Source organism: Haliotis asinina, chromosome 11 (genome assembly GCF_037392515.1).
Source record: "Haliotis asinina isolate JCU_RB_2024 chromosome 11, JCU_Hal_asi_v2, whole genome shotgun sequence".
In the NCBI taxonomy this organism is placed as follows: Eukaryota; Metazoa; Mollusca; class Gastropoda; order Lepetellida; family Haliotidae; genus Haliotis; species Haliotis asinina.
The window spans coordinates 36,585,895-36,612,390 of record NC_090290.1 but is presented as its reverse complement, the minus strand read 5'-3'; the positions used below and the strand labels follow the sequence as shown (position 1 = coordinate 36,612,390).

At 42.2% G+C, this 26,496-nt stretch overlaps 2 protein-coding genes across 2 annotated transcripts; both read left to right on the top strand.

The window, feature by feature from the left end:
* Positions 1–902: 902 nt before the first annotated feature.
* LOC137255894 (calmodulin-4-like) lies at positions 903–9,614 on the top strand. Its single transcript, XM_067793476.1, has 4 exons — positions 903–991; positions 4,721–5,014; positions 6,639–6,742; positions 7,601–9,614. The coding sequence occupies exons 2-4, from the start codon at positions 4,724–4,726 to the stop codon at positions 7,812–7,814; spliced, it is 609 nt and encodes a 202-aa protein (XP_067649577.1). The 5' UTR covers positions 903–991; positions 4,721–4,723; the 3' UTR covers positions 7,815–9,614.
* A 1,412-nt stretch (positions 9,615–11,026) lies between these two features.
* Positions 11,027–25,916, top strand: LOC137256313 (cytochrome P450 2F2-like). Its single transcript, XM_067794073.1, has 8 exons — positions 11,027–11,800; positions 13,228–13,450; positions 17,897–18,023; positions 20,129–20,288; positions 20,752–20,888; positions 21,492–21,588; positions 22,597–22,806; positions 24,922–25,916. The coding sequence occupies exons 1-8, from the start codon at positions 11,449–11,451 to the stop codon at positions 25,104–25,106; spliced, it is 1,491 nt and encodes a 496-aa protein (XP_067650174.1). The 5' UTR covers positions 11,027–11,448; the 3' UTR covers positions 25,107–25,916.
* Positions 25,917–26,496: the final 580 nt, after the last annotated feature.

Below are 26,496 nucleotides of genomic sequence, written 5' to 3'. Positions count from 1 at the left end.
GCCTTCAGTAACCCATGCTTTTCGTACTAACGGGATCGGGTGGTCAGGTTCGCTGACTTGGTTGGCACATGTCATAAGTTCCCAATTGCGCAGATCGATGCTCATGTTGTTGGTCACTGGATTGTCTGGTCCAGACTCGATTATTTACAGACCGCCTCCATATAGCTGGAATATTGCTGAGTGCGGCATAAAACTAAACTCACTCACTCACGCCCGACATGCATACTGCTATCCTGTGTTCATGAATTACTCCTCTGAATATTGGAGTCACATATGTTGCATGGGTTCCACAAGGCTGACACGACACTATGAGCAGTAATCCATATGTGTTTAATGCATGTCATATGTTCCAATAACAAGCTTGACGCTGTTTTGGTGATGAGCTTGCAACTGAATAACCCTTGAATATGTTCGTCCTGGAATTGTTTCATGTATCAATCTCCATACACTGTTGATAAATTGATGTCTGTTACATTCAATTAATTATAATGCCCTTAAGATCTATTTATCAAATGTGTATGTTATGATGAATATATATTATAAACAATTAGACAATGTTTCTGTGTGAATTCAACTTTAAACACAAATGTGAATGAGTGAGTATAGTTTTATGCCGCTTTTACCAATGTTCTAGCCTTTTCACAGCGGGGACACCAGGAATGGGCTTCACACATTGTAACCCATGTTGGGAATCGAAGCCAGGTCTTCGGGGTGACGAGCAAACGCTATAACCACTAGACTATCCCATCGCAAATCTTTGCCGTGAAGATATGAGTTTTCAGTTCTAATTTCTGCTTTAGAGATCGGACTTGATTCTGTTGGATGCACATTAGAAATGGCAACAGATTCAATGAATACGTGATGGCGGTTGCTCGTAACACAATATCTGCTGACGCATATCTACATACATACAGAAGTTGGGGATAGTAGGTATCTTTCACGAGACGCACCATACATAGACAAGGTTGGAGCCGCAGATTACAACGCCAAGGTTTGAGTTTTTGTTCTGTTCTGTCTGTATAACGTGTATTAGAGAATTCGGTCATAAAAGTAATCAGATAGGACCTAGGGCACTGGGGTTATAAAACAATTTAGTTTATGACAACTCATGCTGCAATGGCAGAATACGCGTTCAGTTTGTTCCCAAATCTTTGAGGTGAGAGTTTAGTATTCAATGCTTAAACCATTTCAAGACATAACCTGGAGAGGTATTGATATGTACACGTTTTGCCTTATTACCGATCCAGGTCATATCTTTACCGATTCTCTGAGATACAAATATGTTTAAACCATTTGCAATAAAGTTTAAAATTCTACCATATTTGTCATATATTCATTTATGAATATAATTCATATACAATTCATTTTCGTGTTTTTGTAGATGTTATTTGTAATCTTGTGTATTTGTTGATGTAACATGTAATATTAGTAGGGTAGAATTAAAAATGTCACCAAATGTCACCCCATGTATACAACGTTAAAGACAGACTGTCATGTTGTGTTTTAATGAAACTGTCAGACATTAGTCTATTGTGGATATTTCAGATCAGTTCAACCCCCATCTCATCGAGTTTAATATAGTTTTACTAGGCAATATTGTCATTTATTTGGCATCAGTTGTTGTTGCTGACGTTTAATGTGTTGTTGCTGATGATTAATGTGTTGTTGCTGATGTTTAATGTGTTGTTGCTGATGTTTAATGTGTTGTTGCTGATGATTAATGTGTTGTTGCTGATGATTAATGTGTTGTTGCTGATGATTAATGTGTTGTTGCTGATGTTTAATGTGTTGTTGCTGATGATTAATGTGTTGTTGCTGATGTTTAACCACCTTTGTAATATTCTTGCAATATCAGGCCGTGGGGTGGCCTCGTGGTTAAAGCGTTCACTAGTCACTCCGCAGACCCGGGTTCGATTCCTCACATGGGTACAGTGTCAGAAGCCCATGTCTGCTTCTCTCGCCATCATATTGCCGAAAATTGCAGAAAAAAACCGGCTTAAAACTAGACTCAATAACTCACTCAGCAATTTCAGGGGATACTTGAATTTGGCTTCACACATTGTATACCTCTGGGGAATCGAACCCGGGTGTTCGGGTTGTCAACGCTTTACCCACTAGGCTATGTTGGGTATGTGCATGCGTTAGTTGTGAGTATACAAATATTCAGGTATTTCGTCCACCTTTTTGACTACATTATGTTCAAAGGACCCGCATTTCCCTTCTTGAGTAGAGTATGATAATAGTATCGAGTATTTAAATGTCTACAGTTTAACTATACTGGACAAGATAAGTCATTAATATTGGTATTTTGATGATTGGTATGTTATCCGGGTGTCAATAAATAAATATATCACTGTTTTTGGTTTCAAAATATATAATATCCCAAACTATTTTTGTCTAGTATATAATCGTAAGTATATATTGGGGTTGAGTCATCGTATCCCACTTATGTAGGCCGATGTTCATGCCGTTGATCACTGGATAGTTTAGTCTAGTCATGCACTTTTGAGTTGGTATAACTGTATACTGTGCAAGGAAGTTATATCTTTTGGAACTGATCGACAGATCGCCACAAGTCACTGCAGTCAGAGTAGTCAAGAGCAGACGACCACAGCTGAGGCCTCTAACGTACTTTAGTCGGTTTGACCTGTGAACATCCGGGTTAGAACTGATCTGCAGTAACCCATGCTTGTCGTAAAAGGCGACTAACGCCGTACATCTATGCTGTTTATCACAGGATCGCATGGTCCAGACGTGATTATTTACAGACCTCCACCACATAGATGGAATATTGTTGAGTGCGGCGCAAAGTGGTTATCTTCACGTAAGGAAGGATCGTATCAGAGTAAAAGTTCCCACTTAACCATATATTGATACATAACATAGCGACACATCACATACAAGGGACGTAACTCCTCCAGACTTAGATCACGCTCTCCAGGTGTTAGTTGGCTATGAAACTCGACAATATAAACACATATTTTGTTCAGTATCGTTTGAGTTATCTCTTTATTATCGAAACTGAAACCAGGGGATTTTTCAGATATAGAAACATATCTGTGCATTACAGCTTTACTTCATATATGCATGACTCGGGGGGTCAAATGGCACAAACGGCGAGTCGAGTTAACTTTATTAAATAGGGGAGCAAAGACAATTGTTAACTGTGCTTTCATGCGATGCATGCATACATCGGAAATCCATCAGTAGTTTCTTTTCTTCAAAGAAAATTGAGACATTGCTCACGATTTCACGACCCTGATATGTTAAACGGCGACCTTGCCTCGACTGTTCGGTCATGTTGACAATCAATTGACAAAGGTGCACCCCTTCTCAATAATAGACCCAACCAGTTGTTATACAGTCATGCAATGCATTAGTATTCTCTGGATCAGGTCACGTTGAACGAGTAGAAGAGCAGATATCGCGTACAATACTGCTGATGACTGTAATAAAACATCAACAGCTCAGTAAAAATACACATACAGACGAACGTAGTCAAGCACCCCCTCACATATCTTCCGATTGAATGAGCACCTATTATAACATATCTGGGACACGCTATTAGTCCCGTTTCGTCCTTGCATGTGTAACAAAGGGGGTGGTGTGCTCTCTGTGTGTGTGTGTAATCTTTTTACCCCATTAGGTTTAACGACCATCATTAGAGTGGCAATAAAATGGTTTATTGAAATATTAAATCCTTTCATTAAACGAAATATAATCGTGTTTGTTTACAATCAGTGCTTGTACAAAGAGTATGGCGTTAACATTCTGAATTCAGTATGTTTCTATTATCTGTAGGTATATCTTGGTGTTGTCGAATTAAGAATGATGGCAATTCTGATATAAACTTCTTTATTGACAATGTGCATAGTGAAGGCTTCTACATAGATTCTAATGTCGTCAAGCATATGATACACCAGAATGAAATACAGAATATTTGTACCTTATCACAATAGATTGGGGATGAATAATACCGGCTCATGTATATGTTCTCTTCACTTGTTTCTCATATATCAGACCCGTGAAGGTCCCGGGGTAGAATAGGCCTTCTGCAACCCATGCTTGCCAGAAAAGGCGAGTGTGCTTGTCATAAGAGGCGACTAACGGCTTCGGGTGGTCAGGCTCGCTGGCTTGGTTGACACATGTCATCGGTTCCCAATTGCACAGATCGATCCTCATCACTGGATGGTCACTGGATTGTCCGGTCCAGACTCGATTATTTACAGACCGCCGCCATATAGCTGGAAAAATAACCTCACTCACTCACTCTCATATATCACTACGTCTTGCATGACGACATTAGAACGTCGCCTTTCACAGAATAAAGAAGTTCTACATCAATAAAATTGTCACCATTCTTCATCAACTCAACTTCGAAAACGCCCATCAAAGATGCCTTTTCATATTGTTTGCACTTTCAGTTGAATAGTTTCTCCACTGATATATTTATTTGTCTGAATTATTTGTCTAAAATACCTATTGATTAAATGTGTGTTCGTTGACCTAACAAAGATATCTGCTTTTCCTGAGAACACCTCTGTTCTTGAAGGCGTGGCGACCCGAAGCCAATTCCCCTAAACTAGCTCTAGGCAGAAACCAGTCCCCACAAACGAGACTGTTTCACCATCATCAAAAAGAAGAGTCTTCATAAATCAGTTTCTATTAACACGTTTAAGGCCTCTTTCTTGTTCGTAAATTCGATTGTCTCCTATTCCAGAATATGACCACTAGGGACTCTCTACCCCTCGCCCTTGACCCCTCCCCCGGGCAGGCACCGACCTCCATACCTGGAACGGTCGGCGTACACCACCAAACACAGGTCGTCACGAGTAACGCACCCAGCCCTCTGGTCGGGAGAAATAAACTGCCAGAGGAAGAAAAGAAGGTGTACATCGACCTGTTCCTGAAGGTGGACACGGAATATGGTAATGGAGACGGTGCACTGACCATTGACGAGTTTGAGAAGCTGTTGATCATCTGTGGCCATAGACTACCAAGAAAAGACATTGCTGTAAGTATGATATCTGTTGATGCCTTCTATAAAAACCTTGACGAAAAAACCCCAACAAAAACAACAACAAAAAAACCAGAGCTACGTTTTTTTGCTGTTTAGTATATTTTCTCATGCTGGTGCGGATATTTATTTTGACCTGTTCATGCAATGAGCAGATATAAGGAAATCCCTATGCTGAAAAAATGCCGTTCTCCCAGAATTCAAATCGTAGCTACCGTTTCCGACGAAGACATCTGAGGACATACAATTACAGCTTACGCTAGGACGACTTTGATTGACCAATGAAATTACTAACATAATATTGACATCAGCCAATCAGAAAAGAATTTTCTCCAGCTTTTCAGCACTAGTCGTGACTTCAATTCCAAAGGACGCTATAACTTGACAAAGTTCTCTACACAGAGTACGAAACCTAAACAAATCTTAAGAATGGCCTCGGTTGTATACTGTAGTACTTCCCAGTGCAAAGGAATGCAAAGTCTCTTCTGTTAAAATGTGTATCCACTGAAAATGGACGATGATTCGGACGGAATGGGTCGTACAATCCCTTGCTGTCGTTCAGAATATCCCGCATTGCCGTTTAGAGGTTGCATGTTTAGAAAACACATTCTGAATGTCACTTTCCCGCATCTGGTGAGAGGCCGTGATTGGTCAGACATAACGTGGTTTGATGTGGCGCATATTTTTAAATCCACATCTGTTCATTCTTTTTATTGATAATGTTAATAAATTCTGTAATCAATCTCACGTAAACACAGAGATGACTTGTATGTCACATATATAAGAAAACAGAGCCTAAAAGCAATTGCGATTTCTGAACATGTGTATTTGACCTTGACTTCTTTGTGTGGTGCACGTGGTGTGTGTGGTCCTGTGTGTAGAGCTCACGTCAAAAATCAGGTTAAACTACGTGGGGTGCGGAGAGATCTTGGATGGGTATCAGTGTTTGGCAATTTGACTTCTGGGAGTTTCTAGGACCTCAGTCCTGCCTCACAACGATGCATGTGTGATACGTGTGGCCTCTGGTTGGGTCAGTGAGTATGTTAAAAATTGCTTCGGTTCGCCCAGCAGAAGATGAAAACCCGGTGAGTATGAACCTTCCAACGCCTGACATGAAGCTTGGGTTATCGGGGGTAATAATGATCAGTTTGTGCGTTTTGAGCAGGATATGTAGTCTGGGAAAGGCACGTTATAAATATTCTCATTATTATTATGTTTTACAAATTCAGATGAAAAACTCAGCAAACAGGGTTCGGCACATTCAGGCTGGTAAGGCTTATCATCAGCTCAGGGCCACTGCCCCTTCTACACGCAGCCCCGAATGGGACTTCTCCCAGGGAACGCTGCCTAGTCGAACCCACCAAGAACGTTCCGGAGACTATGTAGACTCTCCAACACTGCAGCCTTCTGCATTACCCAGATTGTCAAAAGGGTTGTGCTCCCGGGCACACTCGTAATTTGCGCCAAGAGATCAGGAGGTACCAAACCAAGGGCACCGAGACCAAGGTCATCTGGCGACAGTGTACCTGGGATGAAAGCGAGATATTTCAAAGGCGAGGTTCGCATATGTAACATGCTTTTCCTGAATCACTATTATTCGTATTATTGTTATCTTTTCCAGCTCGCCTTTGTGCATATGGATACTGATGGTAACTGGAAAATCACGTTGGATGAATTTCTGGCAGTGATTCCTGCACTTGCTCCACCGAACTCGTCAGAATATATGTAAGTAGGAATGAGAGATCTCGTCACTGTTATAATCCATCGTCGAGTTACCTCCCATAGGCGTACCTGGAACCTCTGTACATAGATCCCAATATCAGTTCGCTTAAACCATGATAATTATGTCAGGACACTACCTGTGGGTCTACCCAAAATGTTAAGTCTGGGATCTGCATCACCTTAGGTTTTCCGCCTACACCAAACCACGATGTAAAACCAAGGTTCGATTCCACAGATGGGTACCGTATGTAAGGCCCATTTCGAGTGACATTCAATGCTAGACCTGAAACGCCACAGGTATCGGCACAAACTCAAACTCATACTAATAAAAAAAAGCCAGAAGGATAACGTCACGCACAAACACAAATAAATAAATAAAAGAACCCAAATAAATAAAATAAGAAAAAAATGGCACAAGCGAACGCTTTAACCACTAACTTATTTCGGATGTTCCCCGTCGTGATAATGCTGGAATATTGCTAAATGCGGTGTAAAACCATCGTCACTCACTCACTCCAACCTCGACACTACTGTGTTTGTCAGTGTGCAGCGGAATATATGAAAGGTATAATTTGCTATTTTCTCGTTTTCTACTTTCTTTTCACTTTCGTTATGTTTTATCAGCTCGATGGCATATAATGGCCCAAAAATAAAATAAAAAATAAAAAACATGAAAAGAAAACAATGTAAAAGAAGTTCATAATGCTTTTTTAAACATTTGTTTCACATTTCGGCTTCATGATATTTTGTGCTACATTCCCGATGGGAAAAATAGACATAGTGATATATTGACTTGTATCATATTATACCCTGGGTTACCGATGATGCTCCTGTTAATTATAACCACACATTATATTACAGCGCTGCTAAGATTAGACGTGCATTCAACGTCTACAACGTCAAAACGGCTGGTGGCGTGACGTACAAGGAGTTTCCGGCAGTAATGGCCAGTGCTGGCCATCCCCTCAGCGAGATTCAACTCCAGGAGCTGCAGGCTAACAGTCAAAACGTCGGAGAAGAAAAACTGGACTTGGAAAAAGCCCTGATGGTCTACGTACCAAATAAGGGAACGTAACTCCCAATACTTCCTGAACCGTGGATTTTACACGACGAGGACACGTGATATTCTGAAGATTGTCACTTGAACTGAAGCTGGTTTACCTCAGTTATCGGACACGATATTGCAGTGTTCGTGCAAGCATCGGTATTCCTGCAAGTGTGATTGTGAGTGCTTGACACATACTAACAGTAACTGATGAAAAAAATAAATTGATTTCACGCAAAACAACACGTGGGAGTTTTTAAGTAAACCTTTCGCGATCATTGATACCTGCAAAGAACTGACAATCACAAACAACACCTATAAATAATATTCATAAATCACCATTTAATCACATAGATTGCCATTCGCTGTGTTGTGATATTCATGTGATAAATTGACGCTGTATCAAACATTAGTATAAAGAGAACCAGTTATTCTATCGTTTATCTAAACATCTCAGTGTACTTAACGCATCGATAGCTGAATAATTAATGAAAGGATATTTAACCTTATCAACCCATTCACTCAAAGTTCAACCCAAATAGATTTTACCCGGACAGAGTCCAGTGATATATCTTGGCTACTTTGAAAATGAAAGGTAACACTATATGAGTCTAAATCCAACTGATCAAGTTGAGAGTAGAACAGGTGGAATGGGCAAAGACAGAGGTGGCACAGTTCAGGTGTGACAAGAAGGTTGTCCAGAACAGTGGGACACTGAGAGAGAAAGTGGTCCAGAGCAGAGGGACAGTAAGACAGAAAGTTGTCCAGGGTAGGGTGACAGAGAGACAGAAAGTTGTCCCGAGCAGACAGAGACTCTGGATTTTACATATTGCGTTATTGTTTTACATATAAAGTGAGAAATTGTTTTTACACTTTGCGTTAGGTGTTATACTTTTACATTAAAGATACACTTTACCTTGTGCGTTATTTTTCACGTTTTGCGTTAAGTATTTACATATTGTGTTAGTTTTTACCTGTTGCCCTGATTTTACATATCGGGGTTGTAGAAGGCGTCGTGACATTGAGTTTGAAGGAATGGCTATATGTCCTACTGACATGGGAGGAAAAATAATAGCGACGACTGCATAAAATACGTGGAAAATTTGCATTTAGACAACGCATGCAATCCACAAGGGAGGTAACATGTTGATGAATCTAAATCCTTTTTCCACTTCATTTAAATAGTCCTGTGATGTGAACTGAAAGGGGCTCTGACTCAGAGCAATTCCCGTTGACTGGTTGTTGCTTTTGTTTTTGTTTATCTCCCATGAGTACCCGGATGATAGTGAAGAAGTTTTAACTGTTTCGTGACCTGCTGCGCCACCCCCTGCACTATTGAAAATATAAGTATAAACTGATCAACAAAGACGGAATTGTTTTTACTCGATAATATTTCCATCTTCATCATTATGAAGTTTAATCATCTGCCACTGGTTAAAAATTATGTTATAGTCCTATGTAGTTTATTATCATATGTACATGCATTTCATAAAGAGGGCACATGATGTGCTTATACATATAGAGGATTTATAACATGACTGAAATGTCTAGACAATTTAATGTTTGTCAAAGTGAATCATAATTCACACACACGCCCTAAGTGCAGCCGCGTGTATGTTGTCTGTCTTATTTCACTTCACCTCGAAAACAAAATGTTCTGTCGAATGCTACAAGAAATGAATAAAAACAAAATGCAATATGAAAATAAAGACAGACGACTGTTACAAAAACAGTGACAACCTATTACCTTGTTAAAGGAATGTATCCATTATTATCCACATGAAGGGACGATATGCCATTCATCTGTAGCTAATAAAGAATCCTGTTCCATGTCTTGTGTCTTTTAACAGTTAAATATGCAAAAAAGTGAGATATCGTTTCAGGTTTCTCTCATTGGTGTGTAGTTTCATTAATCACCCAAGATAACACACATGTTCGAGATTATTAACACAAGCAAGTTAGTTAGCCAATAATGAGAAAAAACTTATTAGCGGTTAGTCCTTTGAATGAAGGACGTTGTTTTGATATATTCCTGGCGTGGCCCTTAAGACAGTGGCCCCTTAGTTTTCACGCCATGTTAACGATCCTGTTTACGTCTTGTTTACATCATTCATGGCCGCACATTTACACATCTATACACATCAATAGATCATCACCTCAAGAGGGAAGCAACAAGTCATATCAGTCTTTCCCTTCAGAGCCACTTGAGTTGTGTGCTGGTGTCAATCGTTTTTTTTAGTAAACGTTTGTTTTCCTTTGCGAGGAAGGGTTATTTCCTGACCTTAGTGAAGAAATTGAGACGAGTGCAGCTCCTGCAGCTACACTGGGTGATATTCAAAGTGCTTGTTTGGATTGTATAGAGTGTGCGTGTTGGGCACGCACGTGTGTGCGTGCATCGCATTGCGATTCTGTATCCGGTATTACTGGCTTAATAAGTGTTGGCATTACGTCCATACACTTTTCATCTTTACATTTACCCTAAAACTATCACCAGATTAAGTGCATTCACTTGGAATATCGCACATTCGGTGAGTTTAGTCTTATACCGCACTCGGCAATGTTCCAGCTGTATGACGAGGGTCTATAAATGATAGGGGCTGGACCAGACAACTCAATGATCAACAACATGAGCATCGATCTTCGGGATTGAGATACGTTGACTTGTGTCAACCAAGTCAGCGAGCCTGACCACCCTATCCCGTTAGTCGCATCCTACGACAAGCATGGGTTACTGAAGATCAGTTCTATCCTGGATCTTCACGGGTTCGTACTTTACCTTCAAGACATGATGAGGTGTTTAGCTTACATTCAAATGGCTGACTGTCTGCCTCTGAAACTTCCCTCTAATAACTAGAACAAAACCACAAAATCAAACCAAAGCAACAACAGACAAGATAAAACATAAAAAAGCATCTGTAGAAAACAGCCCCGATAAAAAAACATTGACGAAACAACAAAGCAATAATACATTAACAAACAGAAACAACAAAACGGAAAACGCCTTAAAGCATCAAAGGACGCAAACAAAAAAATAACCGCTCCCAGCATAGGCTCGCTGACTTGGTTGACAGTAGTCATCGCATCTCAGTTGCATAGAAAGATGTTCATGCTAGTGATCACTGGATTGTCTGGCATAAACTGGATTATTTAGACGCGGCCATAAAGCTGGAATATTGCTGAGTGCGGCGTAAAACTAAACTCACTCACCTCCAGAAATAACTCGAACAGCAACAGCCCGTCTTATCCTCCCACACGACCCAGCCTGGCGTTGTATGCGTGTTGAAGGGATATGCTTGAGCTCATTGTACTGTCGGCGCAATATCAGCTCAACTCTTGCGTGTCATTTTAGTGTTTAGTCTACACGGTTGGGGCTCCTCTGAATAACATCTCCACCTGTGTCATGGACCAGGAATATAGCCGTCCGAGACTGGAACAAGCTCTTTAAACTATACCTGTACTTGTGCAGCGTGTTCCATGTTGCACTGAGCCCAGACTGCAACAACACACTGGAACATAAACAGGTGCACTGGATGTCATGGTAACCCATGTTCGCCTCACTGGCTATGAGCCCCGAACATTGATAGTGAATGAGGAATCGCTGAGAGATCTCATTCTCTCTACCTTGAGAAGAACGGAGGGGGTAACGCCATAGCTTGACTCAAACATGTACACATTCATTTACGGAGGAATACTGGTGGTGATACTGCTCCTGTGTTATGCACGTCTGTTTGGCCAGTCCGGAGGGAGGGGTAAATCTCCCCCGGGGCCGTTCCGCTGGCCTCTTCTGGGATCTTACCCCCAGATGGCACTGTTTGGGGCAAAGAGGGTGCAGGATTATTTTCAATTTATTCGCAGAAAGTACGGCTCGGTGGCCAGAATATATTTTGGAAGATACCCCGTGATTCTGGTGTCTGGATATGACGCGATCCACGAAGCTTTCATAACCCAGCAGCACAACACTGCTGCCAGGCCCGACTTCCTCCCGGGGGTAAACGCTGTAAAACAACACGGTAAAGGTAGGTTAGTGATGGCGAGTGAATGAGGTTTGTATTAAGCCACTTTTGAAATGTTCCAGCAATGTCACTTCGGGGGACCCCATAAATGGGCTTAACATGCACCCATGTGGGGAACTGACCTTTGAGCCAACGCTTTAGCCAACTCTGACAAGCCAACGCTTTAGCCACTAAGCTACCTCATCGCATGTGGAAAGAGAAGCTGGTATATTAGAATACTGCCCGGTTCTGAAAATTTGGTAAGGCGAAATGGTAGCCCAGTGGTTACGTCACATCACGTCGTCGATGTAAGGTTCGAGTTCTATTCCAGTGAAAGTATCATAGGTGCGACCAAAAAAAGCTCCGTGTAAGACCTGACCGTCAGCGACTCATGCTTGTCGTAAAGAGCGAGTGGCGGGCCCTAATAGTCAGGCTGGCTGTAGATCATAGACTTGATCTATGTCATCGTATCAAAATTGCATAGAGCAATATCACAATTGCATAGAACAATGCTTATGATGTCAATCACTAGATTGTCTGAGCAAAATCTACATCATGTACATATCACTGTGATGTGGTTGTAATATTGCTCAGTCTTGCGTCAAACAACAAACAATAACTGACAGAGTGTTCATGCGTGTGTGCATGCGTAGCTGTCCTGTTAGTGAACAAGGCAGTTAAGATAGAAAATAGCCATAGTACTTGGTGACATTCAAACTGCACATACTTGTAGTTAGATACATGTTATACTGCATCCAAGTGACGTTTTTATGTGTAATTACATGATGACATATGGCCTCCTATTTTAACGCGATCTGAGTACTAGAAGGCAAATATCACGCCAACACTGCTGTCATATTATCTGTCCAACTGACATATACAATCATTAGCCTGTTTTGAGTATTATATGCTCGCGAAGGCGGGAGCCGTTCAGTGACAGAAATTCTCAGTTGTGGGACAGTGGGGTAGCCTAGTGGTTGAAGCGTTCGTTCATCACACCGAGGACCCGGGTTCTATTCTCCATATGGGTGCAATGTGTAAAGCCCATTTCTGTGATATTTCTGGAATATTGCCGAAAGCGGCGCAAAACGAAACTCACTCACAATCATGTGTGAGTGAGTCAGTATTGTTTAACTCTGCTTTGAATAGTGCTGTGGCCTCAACCAGACGATTGATGTACACCTGAGGGATGCATCTACATACTTGACAATATTAGTGTATATTCAAATATATTAGTAAATCTACCACCAGGTACCCATATACAACTAGATGAACCCGTCGTTCACAGTTCTGAAATGGTAATAAATACGAATAACACAGGCACTCATATATTCCACCGTCATATAGATGGAATATTGCTGAGAGCAGCGTAAAGCAACAAAGTTATATTGGAATTTTGATTTAGTCTTTTATAGACATGATCAGCAGAGTATTAATTCCCTCTCATCCAGGGCTGTTCTTTGGAAATGGGCCAAACTGGACCAAGGCTCGTGCAACACTGAAGCAAGGAATCGCTGATGTTTTGAAGACATCGGCATATCAAGACATAGTGTTGCAGGAGACCAAATTCCTTATTGAGGAATTTGTGGAGAAAAACGAAACCCCTTTCCAGCCACGAGACAGCCTCTACATCACCGTGACAACATGCCGATACGCCGCTCTGACAGGACAAAGGTACGATGTCCACTCTAGGGTATTTTACAATCATGGTGAGTGAGTGAATGAGTGAGCGAGTTTAGTTTTGCGACACGCTCAACAATATTCGAGCTATATAGCGGGGTCTGTAAATAATCGAGTCTGGACCAGACAGTCCAGTGATCAACAACATGAGCATCGACCTCCGTAACTGGGATACGATGACATGTAAGCAAACATGACTGACTACCCGATCCCTCTTACGACACGCATGGCTTATTGACTGAAGATCATTTTAACCCGGATCTTCCCGGCTGCATGATTTGGAGGGTATAATGGTTTACATGAGTGAGTGAGTGAATTTTAGTTTTACGCCGCACTCAGCAATATTCCAGCTATAGGGCGGCGGTCTGTAAATAATCGAGTCTGGACCAGACAATCCAGTGATCAACAACATGAGCATCGGCCTCCGTAACTGGGATACGATGACATGTAAGCAAACATGACTGACTACCCGATCCCTCTTACGACACGCATGGCTTATTGACTGAAGATCATTTTAACCCGGATCTTCCCGGCTGCATGATTTGGAGGGTATAATGGTTTACATGAGTGAGTGAGTGAATTTTAGTTTTACGCCGCACTCAGCAATATTCTAGCTATAGGGCGGCGGTCTGTAAATAATCGAGTCTGGACCAGACAATCCAGTGATCAACAACATGAGCATCGATCTGCGTAATTGGGAACCGATGACATGTGTCAACCAAGTCAGCGAGCCTGACCACCCGATCCCGTTAGTTGCCTCTTACGACAAGCATAGTCGCCTTTTATGGCCAGCATGGGTTGCAGAAGGTCTATTCTACCCCGGGACCTTCACGGGTCGGTTTACATGAGGAGAAACAGGAGAAACACGTACATTTAAACCAGGTCATCCTTATCAAACCATCTACAGCCTCTACAAGCACAGTAGGGGATAGGACACAAAGAAATTTGTTTGACGAAGTGGGTAACGTGGTCTATAAAATATTAAAAGTTTCAATATTATGGTTTTGATCTTTTCTTCGTGTCAGTTCGCCACGTTCAGCAATATTCCAGCAATGTCGTGGCGGGGCACATCAGGAATGGGTTTCACACACAGTGCCCATGTGGGGAATCAAACCTTGTCGTCTTCGTGACGAGCAAACGTTTTTACAACTAGACTGCACCACTGTTCCCTTTGCATCGAAAACGATCTTTTAATAAATTCTGCCAAAGGAAGGTCAAGCTGATCCGTATGTGTTATGACTTTGCAAAGGACGGTCAAGCTGATCCGTATGTGTTATGACTGTGCAAGGAAAGAACATTTCTCACCTGGGTATATATATATGTTTCACAGCGGCGAGGGAAACTGAAAGGCAGCTGTTTATTATTTTAAGTGGGAATGGAAATTCAGGTCGGGCTGGAGATGGGAGAACATATTGTTCTTGCTCTTGCTGTTTGTCCCGCAAGGAGCACTATCACGAAGTACCGAATGAGTTGCCATTGGCAACAGGGTACACTTCAATGTACCTCGCATTTAAATGGGGTACAATGAAAATAACAGAAGAGCGCTTAGCCAGTCAGAAAACGGCATTTATGTGTTAGGTAACATAAGCGTGTGTGTGTGTGTGTGTGTGTGTGTGTGTGTGCATGTGCATGTGCGTATGCGTATGAGCGTGCGTGTGTGGAAGCTCAGATGGGAAATTTACCGTTTGGGGATTGGGCGCTGCTTTCTATTTCTATTTTTGTCATGCCGGGTCTCTGAAGGAGGAAAACCCGGAGCAACCACTTTGGTGAGTGCTTCTCCTGAAGGAACTAAATGCTGAATGGCTCGCGGCCTTGGTTCGCTGTTATTCTGCGTATCCCCAACAACACAGATAACGCCTCCTGCCATTTTCCGGTCGCAGCAATGTCAGTGGAACTCGTAGTGGAACTCGTTCTTTTAGTAATAAACCTACTGGGCGCCGTAATTTGCATGTATTAACGTGAACGCTATTTTTTGTCTTTTAAGTTCTCGTTTAAATGCACCAGCATATTCACGCTGGAATATCTGAGAGGTTTGTGTATGTAATGAGCCGCGAAAGCAATTTATCTCTGCTGTACGTAAATTGAAATAGCTGAGCTCTCAGCACACTATGGCGTGCACGCAGAGGGACTTGAACGCATTTAGGGACCATCAATAATTTGTGGGTAGGGGGGTGATGATACTTGGGGGTGGGGTGGGTGGGCGCATCCATTTTGCTCTGGGGAGATAGTGGGTCATCTGATTTGCACACATGTACGAAGGGGGTGACGAAAGGGAGGCAGCATTTTTCTGTTTGAGATATTTCAGAAGTTGTAGCCAGTAGGGGTGACAAGTCTTTAGGGCTGATCAACTCTGTTGTACTATTGAACGGAGGCTATTGCAATATTGAAACTGATTATCCATACAAACTTCACATTCCTGTGAGCAATTTTGTACATGACATGCTGGGGTGTCGGGCATACACATAATCTATAAAACAAATCCCCAACCCTAAATTAACCTTTAGTTTGTTATTGAGTGATTTTAGTGTTATGCCGCTTTTAGCAATGTTCCAGCAATAATACCGTGGGGAACGACAGACATGGGCCGTCATGCCGAAGACCCAGGTTCGAATCCCCACTTGGACACAATGTGTGAAGCCCATTTCTGCTCTCCCCGACTGTGACAAAAAGCGACGATAAACTAAACTCAGTCACTCTTTGATTCGGTATTATAACAGCACTCCATTGCTGTTCGCGAGCAACTTACTCGGCGGGGAAGTAGTGAGGTACGTGTAAGTGGAAACATACGGCGTGGGCGTGAGAATGAGAGAGTAGGTTTCTTGTGCCTCCCAGTCTGTTGACTGGAATGAGGATAATGCTTGGGTTTGATATCAGGTCCACAGTCCTTCTGTGGTGTTGAAACGCTCTTTATTCTCCTTAAGTCCCGAAGTTCCAGGTGGACCTGCTTGTAAATGGGACAAATGCCAATGGCTTTTTATCCATCCTGCTGGTGTTTTTCGTGCATTTATTTACTTTGATCTGTGTAACTATACACAAGTGGTGGCATGTTGTCTTGTGCGTACAGCTCAGGTCGTAAATCTGTTGAAGTTCAGCAACGAGATTTTCTAGGTCTTGTTAATTCTGTGTGAACGTTGGTGGTAACATTTTATCGTAAATGAGTCATGCTCCACAACGAAGCACATGCGATACATGTTTCCTTACCTTAGGCAAGTGAGTTTGTTTAGAATTGCCTCTGTTCACCCAGCAGAAAATGGGTAATCGGTAAAGCAAGTAGTGAGACTATTAACCTTTTAGCCCCTAACAGGCGACATGGTTATCCGGGGCAATAGTGATCAGATTGTGCACCGTGAGCAGCATATCTAGTCTGGAAAAGCCGTATTCTAATTCTGTCGGGTACCCACTCTCAGGTCTTCATCCATTTGTAGCAGAACGAATCTAAACATGGAGCATATTTGCAATTTCGACCGCCCTCACTGAAGTTTATCAAAGTTTTCATACATGATAAAGGGGACGGTTTCAAGTTGTGAAAGCATTTGCTCGATAGGCTGAAGACCCCGGTTAGATTCCCCCTCATGAGTACAATGTGCGATTCCCATTTCTGGTGACCCCGCCGTATTATTGAAAAAGCGTTGTAAAACCATACTCATTCACTTAGATAAAAACGTGAAAACGAATGAAATTATTGGATTTTGGTACTGTAGATTACGATGTTGTCTAATGTGTACCGCCATAATAGAACGATGAATGGTTTTGAGCAATGTCTTTAATTGTAGTACTTAAAGCCAACAGCGATCACAATAAGGGCGTGGCGGGGACTGTGAGAGAGACTAGGGCTGTTTCCAAGGCGTTCACCAGATATCACCAGAGATACTCCTCTTCGGGGCCTCCTTTCACAAAGCACTAAAGTGATTTAGGTAACTTTAGTGTAGCCTGAAAGTATGGGAGTTAAGGTTAAGTTAGTAAAGATTGCTTCCGTCAAATCGTGAAAGGAGCCACTGGATCTCCTGGCGGTCTTGTCCTGGGTGCCGTTGTACAAAACAACCTAAAGCCTATGTTATGGTGTGGGAGCTTCGTTCCCCATATCGCTGAGATGGGTTTGAGCATCGGCATCCTGGTAAGTGTCCAGCGCCTCTTTGCTGATTTCATAGACATGGACATATTGTCTATGAAGGACCTTCTCCACTATAACGGACTGCCTCCCCGATCATGGAACATGATGCGACACAGGCCACACATATAAGCGTGACACAATCAGTAACTGCCACTTTCATTAATCAAATGCAGGTAGCATTTAATTCTTTCACTTGACAACACCGTCTGTCATTAACTAACTGACCGATGGAGACCTACATGAGAACCACACCTGCGTGTCTGCACCGCCACCAACCATCAAATAGTGTTATAAATGTACTTACTTTACATGATCAATTTCGGTTTCAGGTGTGACCATGACAGCATTGTTCTTCGGGAAATACTACGGTGTATGGCTGATTTCGAACAGAAAGGAGGGATTCTCTCACCCCTGGGAACTGTTCCATGGCTGCAGTACCTACCGATAACTAGACGGGTACATTGAACAGTTTTCTTTTGTACATCGGGATTCTTTTAATGGTCCAATTTCGAAACTGCTTGAAAATATTTCGTCACAAAATGTCTTGGAGAAATACTATAGATACAACATTGTAGAACTATTTATAAACAGCTTCGTCGTTGAAAGAGTCTGGAAAGGGCCCGTATGTAGGTCAAGGTACTTCACCTCCAGTAACAAACAACGTTCCACACCTTTTCGAAAGGTGTCATGGTTGTTAGATGACAGTAAGGAACCTATAATCCTTGCAACAGTAACACATCTGACCATCCCCAAAATAGCCAGCTAAAACGACTGTCAGCAGCTGTGATAGCCAATGGTTATACATTTGGTCAGGTCTAGGTAGTTCATATTGGGTGCTCATACAACTAACTTACATCCGGAAATGGTTCTTGAACAAGTTTGTTTTATGGTCTCTGCATGCGCTTGTCACTGGAGGTACCGGAAGTAAGCTGAACCAAGTCTCGCGTTGGAGAGAGACGGAGCCTGTTTAGAGCCTCGCGAGACTTACAGGCTCTAGTAACGACCATGGTTGGGGAGGTATGTTTGGGTATGCATGTCAGCGTCTCACTCAGAGAAACCCGTTCAGTTGGGGTTCCAGATTAAGGGGATCCAAACAAATGAGGTGTCAGGTGTCTAGTAACTGTATCATTTCATCTTGCTCTGGATGGTTATTCGAGGTGAAAACACTTAGTGACCGTAATCCCGTTAAGGTCGTTACGCGTCGCAGGTTAATGTATTAGGAAGAGTCAGGTGTACTGACAAAGCCAGGTTTAAGCGGTTGCAGCTGATATGTTGACTGAGAGTGTAGAGCGGGATGCGAGCGAGAGCTAGAGTAGTGTGCTGGCACAAGAGTAGTCTGTGTCTTAATCCCTGAAACACATTATTTTCCCTGCTGCCAAGCCCTCTCTGCAATGCTGGAACCCTAAATGAAGCAAGTCGAGATTTCCTCAGGTTCAGGCATCTCCTTTTCACTTAAACTGGGTCTGTTTGTTACTATCAAGATTTCAAACCAAACTAAGCAGAAACTTCATCAGGTTCAGGAATCTCCCATCTGGTGCTGCTTTTCAATGTAAATGGGTTTCTTTGTTATTATCAATTATATATATTCTTGGACTAAGCGTTAGTCTAGGACCAGAGTGTCAGTAACACATGTGGAGGACGGGAAGGGTCGGCAAGCAAGGAGAGAGAGCACAACAGGGATGGGAGTAATGATGGGATGGAGAGACCATAATAGATATAGTGAGACGTCGTGAGGAAAGATATTGAACTAATTGTTTTATTGGCACCCCATAAGTTGGTGAGTCAGTAAGGAAGCACCAGTCTTCATGGATTTTGTTTATTGCATTTCGTTCTAAATTGTTACACGGCCAAAAGTGACTACTGCTAACTGATGAGAGGTATATATACATATTGTACTGTGACAAACATCACATTAACGTTAACAAAAGCAAGTAATTGATAGTGAGTGAGTTTAGTTTTAAGTTGCACTCAGCAGTATTCCAGCTATATTGCAGTGGTCTGTAAATAATCGAGTCTGGACCAGACAATCCAGTGATCTACGGCATGAGCATCGATCTGCGCAACTGGGAACCAATGACATGTGTCAACAAAGACAGCAAGCCTGACCACCCGATCCCATTATTCACCTCTTACGACAAGTGTAGTCGCCTTTTATGGCAAGCATGGCTTGCTGAAGGCCTATTAGGACCTTCATGGGTCTCCCGATCTCTATTGAACAGTAACAGATCCAGCCTTTTATGGCAAGCATGGCTTGCTGAAGGCCTATTAGGACCTTCATGGGTCTCCCGATCTCTATTGAACAGTAACAGATCCAGCCTTTTATGGCAAGCATGGCTTGCTGAAGGCCTATTAGGACCTTCATGGGTCTCCCGATCTCTATTGAACAGTAACAGATCCAGCCTTTTGTGGCAAGCATGGCTTGCTGAAGACCCTGGGCTGGGAGTGAAAAAGGCATTCAAGTCATATGAAATACTCAACTTATCAAAATGTTCTATCATCAGGAACATATTTACGCCAGATAATGCAGGCATGTTTTCTATGTTGATCCTGTCATATTTCAGTCTTACAAGACATTAACTGGAGCCTACACTGGACTTCAGACACTGATGCTGTCTGAAATCAGGGCCAGGAAAGAAAACTTCGGCGAAGGCCAAGCAGGATCAGTGATCGATGTCTTCATTAAAGACCAGAGACAGAACCCAGATGTACCGTCATATTCAGGTAACATGCGCTCAACACTCAATTCGTACATGAAACAAAATGAGATTCTGATTGGTAGTGTCATTTACATTGTATCCTTCACACATGTAAATACGAATTGCCGATCCGATTCCATTTGAAACACACCGACCGACATATTGTTTCTCGAATAAGTAATGCATTGTGATTTTCACTGCATGATTTGCGATTAATTACGATTGTTAATCTGAGAACGCATATCCATCCACCCATCCATGCATTAATCTCTCCATTCACCCATCCATCCAGGTATTCGGTTTTCTAGGCATTTCGGCCCCATGCTTGTTTCATACGGCCTAATGTGGTTTTATACATGCACCATTCCGTAAATTTGCTTGCTGTTCATCTTGAAGTCATTGACCTTACCCGATGTGTGTGAACACAAATGACATGATATACGGATAGGAAAAGGCTGCATGATTGTTGTATTGTTATTGTTTGACAGATGGTGACGTTGCTGTTTGTCTGGAGGAGTGCATTATAGGCGGCGCTCCTTCTGTAGCGCTGACGGTCGACTGGGCGCTACTCTATATGCTGGAGCACCCGGATGTGCAGGCAAGATGCCAGCAGGAGATAGATAAGGTGAATGTCATGGGAGGAAGAATTGTATTAATAGCTTTGTCCGTGGTGTATACCATGGGTCTCTTTATTTCAACATGGGATTGTTATCTAAGCGAAGGATGGGGCCTTGTGTATGTGCTTAGGGGAACGGATGGGCGTGTCTAGGGAGGGGCTGGGGGTGAGGTACAGAGAGGAATAGCCTGAGGAAGGACGAGGACGAGAGCCTGACAAAGACAGCAACAGAGAGGAAGAGACAGGAATGAACAGAGAGGCAGGTGTGGTGTGTGAGAGAGGGGGTGAGGGGAGAAGTGAGGGTGGCAATGGGGGACAGGGGGCAGAGAGTGAGAGGGAGTGATCGTAACTAAAAAGGTGGAAGACACAGTGATGAACAGAAAAAGAGAGGACGAAAGAGAGATGTGACGTGACAGAGATCAAGAGTAGGGTAGGAGTAGAGACACCAGTAATCAGTGTTTGTCTTTAACCGCGAAAAGCTGCGGGCACTAAATTAAAGAGCCTGAACCAAGCGTTGTTGTGTTGTCAACTGCTGACGTCAAGAGCTGGTGTCAAGCAACCCAAACCTACATGTGCATGTTGGTATTTCGCAGTTGCGTTTCTGTTATGTAGGTCTGTGGCAAGTCACGACAAGTCAAGTTTTCTGACATAGACGAGTTGCCCTATGTCAGTGCTACAGTGTTTGAGGTTCAGCGACTCGCTAATGTCGGTAGGTGTATATATGAAAAACTCGTTATCTTACCTTCATGTAAATACTTCAATTCCATTGGCCGCTTTAACAACTGGAAAAATATCACCCACATTAACCGCCAAAGTCTGCGAGAATCTGTATTGGTAACATTCGTATGACGTCATAATCTGGCGCATGTGCATGCCATGCTCGGACTTGGAAAGCTCTTCGACTAGCTGGTTTTGAGTTTACTGTGTACTAATTTATTTTACAGACTTTCAGCTGCTTTACTTAAACTATGTTTAACTTTGCATCTTTTGCGCATTCAACTTTAACACAATTAATTATTTTAAAAGCAACTTCAGGCTTGTCGGAAAATATTTGGCTGCTTTTGAAAATCCAGTCGAGAGACAGACGCCATTTAATTTACATGTCATATAGTAGGTAGCGAGCATATCAGTCTTCAAAATAAAACGACATTTAAAAACAATCAACATAGCGGTAAGACAAATACGTGCTCTGCTTTTCCCTCTGGTACTACGATCTGATGTTCTCCACTTTGCAGCTGTGTTATTCCTCGAAAGACGTACATCAGCGAGAGAAGCGCACAACTTATAATATACCATGGAAGTATTTAGACAAATGGCAAAAACATTATAACAGATCCTTGCCCAGATGATCCCTCAGAATGTCCTTGATGCGCTTTATGTTTTTAGGTCGTTTTTTCTTGGTTACCAAAAGTACTGTAAAAGTGAGTGAGTTGTCGTTTTATGCCGCTTTTAGCAATAATCTAGCAATATCACGACAGGGACGCCAGAAATGGACAGAGGGTGAAGGTTCGAATCTCCGACCCACAAAGCGCTAGTAACACTACGGCCTGTCGTAACGCAATAGTTTATCCCAAACTTACGAATGTTGTAGACATACGAACGTTTCACGGATAGGGACCCCGTACTTGACTGAGAAACCGTAGTCCCAGATATAACATCTGTTACGTACTCATGTTCACATCGTGTATTTGCAGTATATTCTCTGTTGACTCTCCAGTTCCTGTCTCCCTTCCCCACTGTGCCGTGGACGACATGGAAATCCTTGGCTTCCACATTCCAAAAGGAACAATCCTGTTTTCCAGTCTGAGTTCCGCAAACACTGACGATGCTTACTGGGAGAATGCGCAGCTCTTCGACCCGACACGTTTTCTTGATGATCAGCATTCAACAATCAAGATGCCTCAAGCCTTCATGCCTTTCAGCATAGGTAGGTATCAGCGAGATGGATGTTGTTTCAATATGCGAGATGGATGTTGTTTCAATATGCGAGATGGATGTTGTTTCAACATGCGAGATGAATGTTGTTTCAATGTGCGAGAGTTATGCTGTTTCAATATGCGAGATGGATGTTGTTTCAACATGTGAGATGGATGTTGTTTCAATATGCGAGATGGATGCTGTTTCAATATGCGAGATGGATGTTTCAATATGCGAGAGCTATGCTGTTTCAACATGCGAGATGGATGTTGTTTCAACATGTGAGATGGATGCTGTTTCAATATGCGAGAGTTATGCTGTTTCAATATGCGAGATGGATGTAGTTTCGTTATGCGAGATGGATGTTGTTTCAGTATGCGAGATGGATGCTGTTTCAGTATGCGAGATTGATGTTGTTTCAACATGCGAGATGAATGCTGTTTCAATATGCGAGATGGATGTTGTTTCAATATGCGAGATGGATGGATGTTGTTTCAATATGCGAGATGGATGTTGTTTCAGTATGCGAGATGGATGCTGTTTCAATATGCGAGATGGATGTTGTTTCAATATGCGAGATGGATGTAGTTTCAATATGCGAGATGGATGTAGTTTCAATATGCGAGATGGATGTAGTTTCAATATGCGAGATGGATGTTGTTTTAATATGCGAGATGGATGTTTCAATATGCGAGAGCTATGCTGTTTCAACATGCGAGATGGATGTTGTTTCAACATGTGAGATGGATGCTGTTTCAATATGCGAGAGTTATGCTGTTTCAATATGCGAGATGGATGTAGTTTCGTTATGCGAGATGGATGTTGTTTCAGTATGCGAGATGGATGCTGTTTCAGTATGCGAGATTGATGTTGTTTCAACATGCGAGATGAATGCTGTTTCAATATGCGAGATGGATGTTGTTTCAATATGCGAGATGGATGGATGTTGTTTCAATATGCGTGATGGATGTTGTTTCAGTATGCGAGATGGATGTTGTTTCAGTATGCGAGATGGATGTTGTTTCAATATGCGAGATGGATGTAGTTTCAATATGCGAGATGGATGTTGGTTCAATATGCGAGAGTTATGCTGTTTCAATATGCGAGATGGATGTAGTTTCAATATGCGAGATGGATGTAGTTTCAATATGCGAGATGGATGTAGTTTCAATATGCGAGATGGATGTTGGTTCACTGTGCGAGATGGATGTTGTTTCAGTATGCGAGATGGATGCTGTTTCAGTATGCGAGATGGATGTTGTTTGAGTATGCGAGATGGATGATGTTTCAGTATGCGAGATGGATGTTGTTTGAGTATGCGAGATGGATGTTGTTTGAGTATGCGAGATGGATGTTGTTTCAATATGCAAGATGGATGTTGTTTGAGTATGCGAGATGGATGCTGTTTCAGTATGCGAGATGGATGTTGTTTGAGTATGCGAGAGTGATGCTGATCGGCCTGTAATGGAGCAGCTGATACCTTAAACGAAAAATACCATAAATACCACGAATGGCATTCTGGGGTTTCAGAATCAGTTGTAACAAGGCATCTCATTTTATCACAATTGCTCCACTACTAAAAGGGCACTTATCGTGTCTGGCACATAAGTGGCGGTGATTGGCTGTGCGCTCGTCAGTTATTTACAAAGTACCTCACTACCGAGTAATATTCTGTATGTATCCCGGTAGGAATGTCTCGTTTATTTGTTACTTCGTGGGAGTAGTAGAAACACATAGGTAAATAATCAGGATATATCCTGTGTTTATTAAAACTAGCATATCTCATATGAGGAAGAACCCAGTGAATCATTGTCTCACGTACCGTATGGGATCGGGCGTTATCTTGCTGTAAGATCTCTCGGTGATACAGGTGAGGAGAAAGGGAATTCCCCAATAGTCAGTCACTAGTTGTGAAAGTAGTCCGCTGGCGTGGCTTACTGCATATTGATTGAAGAACACTTGCAACAACACGTGACCAATTCAACCAATCACAGTGCAGATATTACAATGAACAGGATGGAGCTTTCATTGATCAACACCATTCAAACGTTGTACCGGACATAAATCATATTTATAATACTTTCCACAATTCTTTATTTACTTGGTTCCTTTCCATACATTTCAGGGGCTCGAAAATGCCCCGGTTACAAGATGGCTGTAAAGGAGGCTACTGTCATCTTCGCCAGCCTGCTCCAATCCCTGTCTTTCTTCAGCACTGGCAAAGTGAACTACGCTGGAACAAGTGTTGTGAACATACGCCCAACTGAGAACTATATCATTGCACGCCAGAGGAAGCATACTAGACAATAGTTAGCTTAAACTATTGGACATTCCTTTCGTACGAACACATTAATAGCATGTGAACTCGATCGTTTAAGTGTATTGTGAAGGCGTAGGTAATGTAAAAGTCACCTAATAACTTTAGGGATTCCAAAGTTACGGGTATGCCTAATATAAGGCTTGTGACCTGTAATATATGTTACTGTCAATCCCGAACAATTGACTTGCCGCTGCATGTGTTTGTGACAAACGCTACCGATTTGGTACTATACACTAGCTTTTTAAGCAACGAATGATGGCCCTATTTGACAGTGAATCACGAGACTCTGATATAGCTGGATAGATAGGTGCAATGGAGTTTAAACATGTCCAGAAATATGTCGGCACCTATCCTAACAGGAATCAGGCGCAATGTGTGGTATTGCTTTCGGGTTGTAAAGCTAGGCCAGTATGCACGGATGTCGTACAGATTAGCCTGATTTTCAAAGAGAATGTATGTATTCTGTCCGTACTGAAACATTTCAATTGACGAATTTCTTAAAATACAAATCTCTGCCAAAGACAAACTCCATTGTACAACCTTGTATATGCCACAAACATTTCGTCTGATGTGGTCCTTTCTTGTGGAGTTTGCATCTGTTTTCGCGAAATGGAAGGTGATTTCGATAATGAAGATTGGTTGTTTTTCTGCATTGAAGTTTTATATATGTTAATCATTATAATAGTGATTGTACCAGGTGCAAAACTTGGATATTTACAGTTAAACATATGCAGCATTATCATTTACAAAGTAATAATTTGTACAGTGAGCAAAGGTATAAAATAGACGATTCGAAACCAGGAACGTGCTTGTATTGCTTCGCGCGTTACATCAATCCCATAGGGATTCAGCGATTTAACTGGTTGCTGGAAACCGATAATCGATGTAAGAATGGAGTAATTCGGACTGAGTGGTCAATCTCTATGACAAAGACAGAATGAGAGAGATACAGATTAAGAGACACACAGGCTGGTATTTTATCGTAGTCTCTCCTCAATTGTGGTACATAAATTACATTCATTAAAAGGTATATAAACCATTGAGACTGAAATGAAGTGTGCAGCCCCCTTCCTGAAGCGTGTGCACCCTCACTCCCAGCCCCGTTTCTGAAGAGTGTGCACTCTCACTCCCAGCCCCCTTTCTCAAAAAGCTGTATCCGCCTTTGGTTATGGTGGAGTCTTTCGTCTGGTGTTTAACGTAGCTCTCATCAATGCTACATTTATGGAGAATGTGTGGGGACTGATAAAGGTTTAATGAACTGTTGATCACCGTATACCAGTGCAGATAGCTACCCTTGCACAAACCGTCTGTTGATCACCGTATACCAGTGCAGATAGCTACCCTTCCACAAACCGTTTGTTGATCACCGTATACAGTGCA

What these genes read in the sequence shown, in the direction of transcription:
- LOC137255894 (XM_067793476.1), top strand. Translation starts at nt 4,724, where the DNA reads ATGACCACTAGGGACTCTCTACCCCTCGCCCTTGACCCCTCCCCCGGG. An exon ending in TACCAAGAAAAGACATTGCT is followed by an intron (nt 5,015 to 6,638) that starts GTAAGTATGATA and finishes TATCTTTTCCAG; the next exon opens with CTCGCCTTTGTGCATATGGA. An exon ending in CCGAACTCGTCAGAATATAT is followed by an intron (nt 6,743 to 7,600) that starts GTAAGTAGGAAT and finishes ATTATATTACAG; the next exon opens with CGCTGCTAAGATTAGACGTG.
- LOC137256313 (XM_067794073.1), top strand. Translation starts at nt 11,449, where the DNA reads ATGTACACATTCATTTACGGAGGAATACTGGTGGTGATACTGCTCCTG. An exon ending in TGTAAAACAACACGGTAAAG is followed by an intron (nt 11,801 to 13,227) that starts GTAGGTTAGTGA and finishes CCTCTCATCCAG; the next exon opens with GGCTGTTCTTTGGAAATGGG. An exon ending in AGATGTACCGTCATATTCAG is followed by an intron (nt 20,289 to 20,751) that starts GTAACATGCGCT and finishes ATTGTTTGACAG; the next exon opens with ATGGTGACGTTGCTGTTTGT.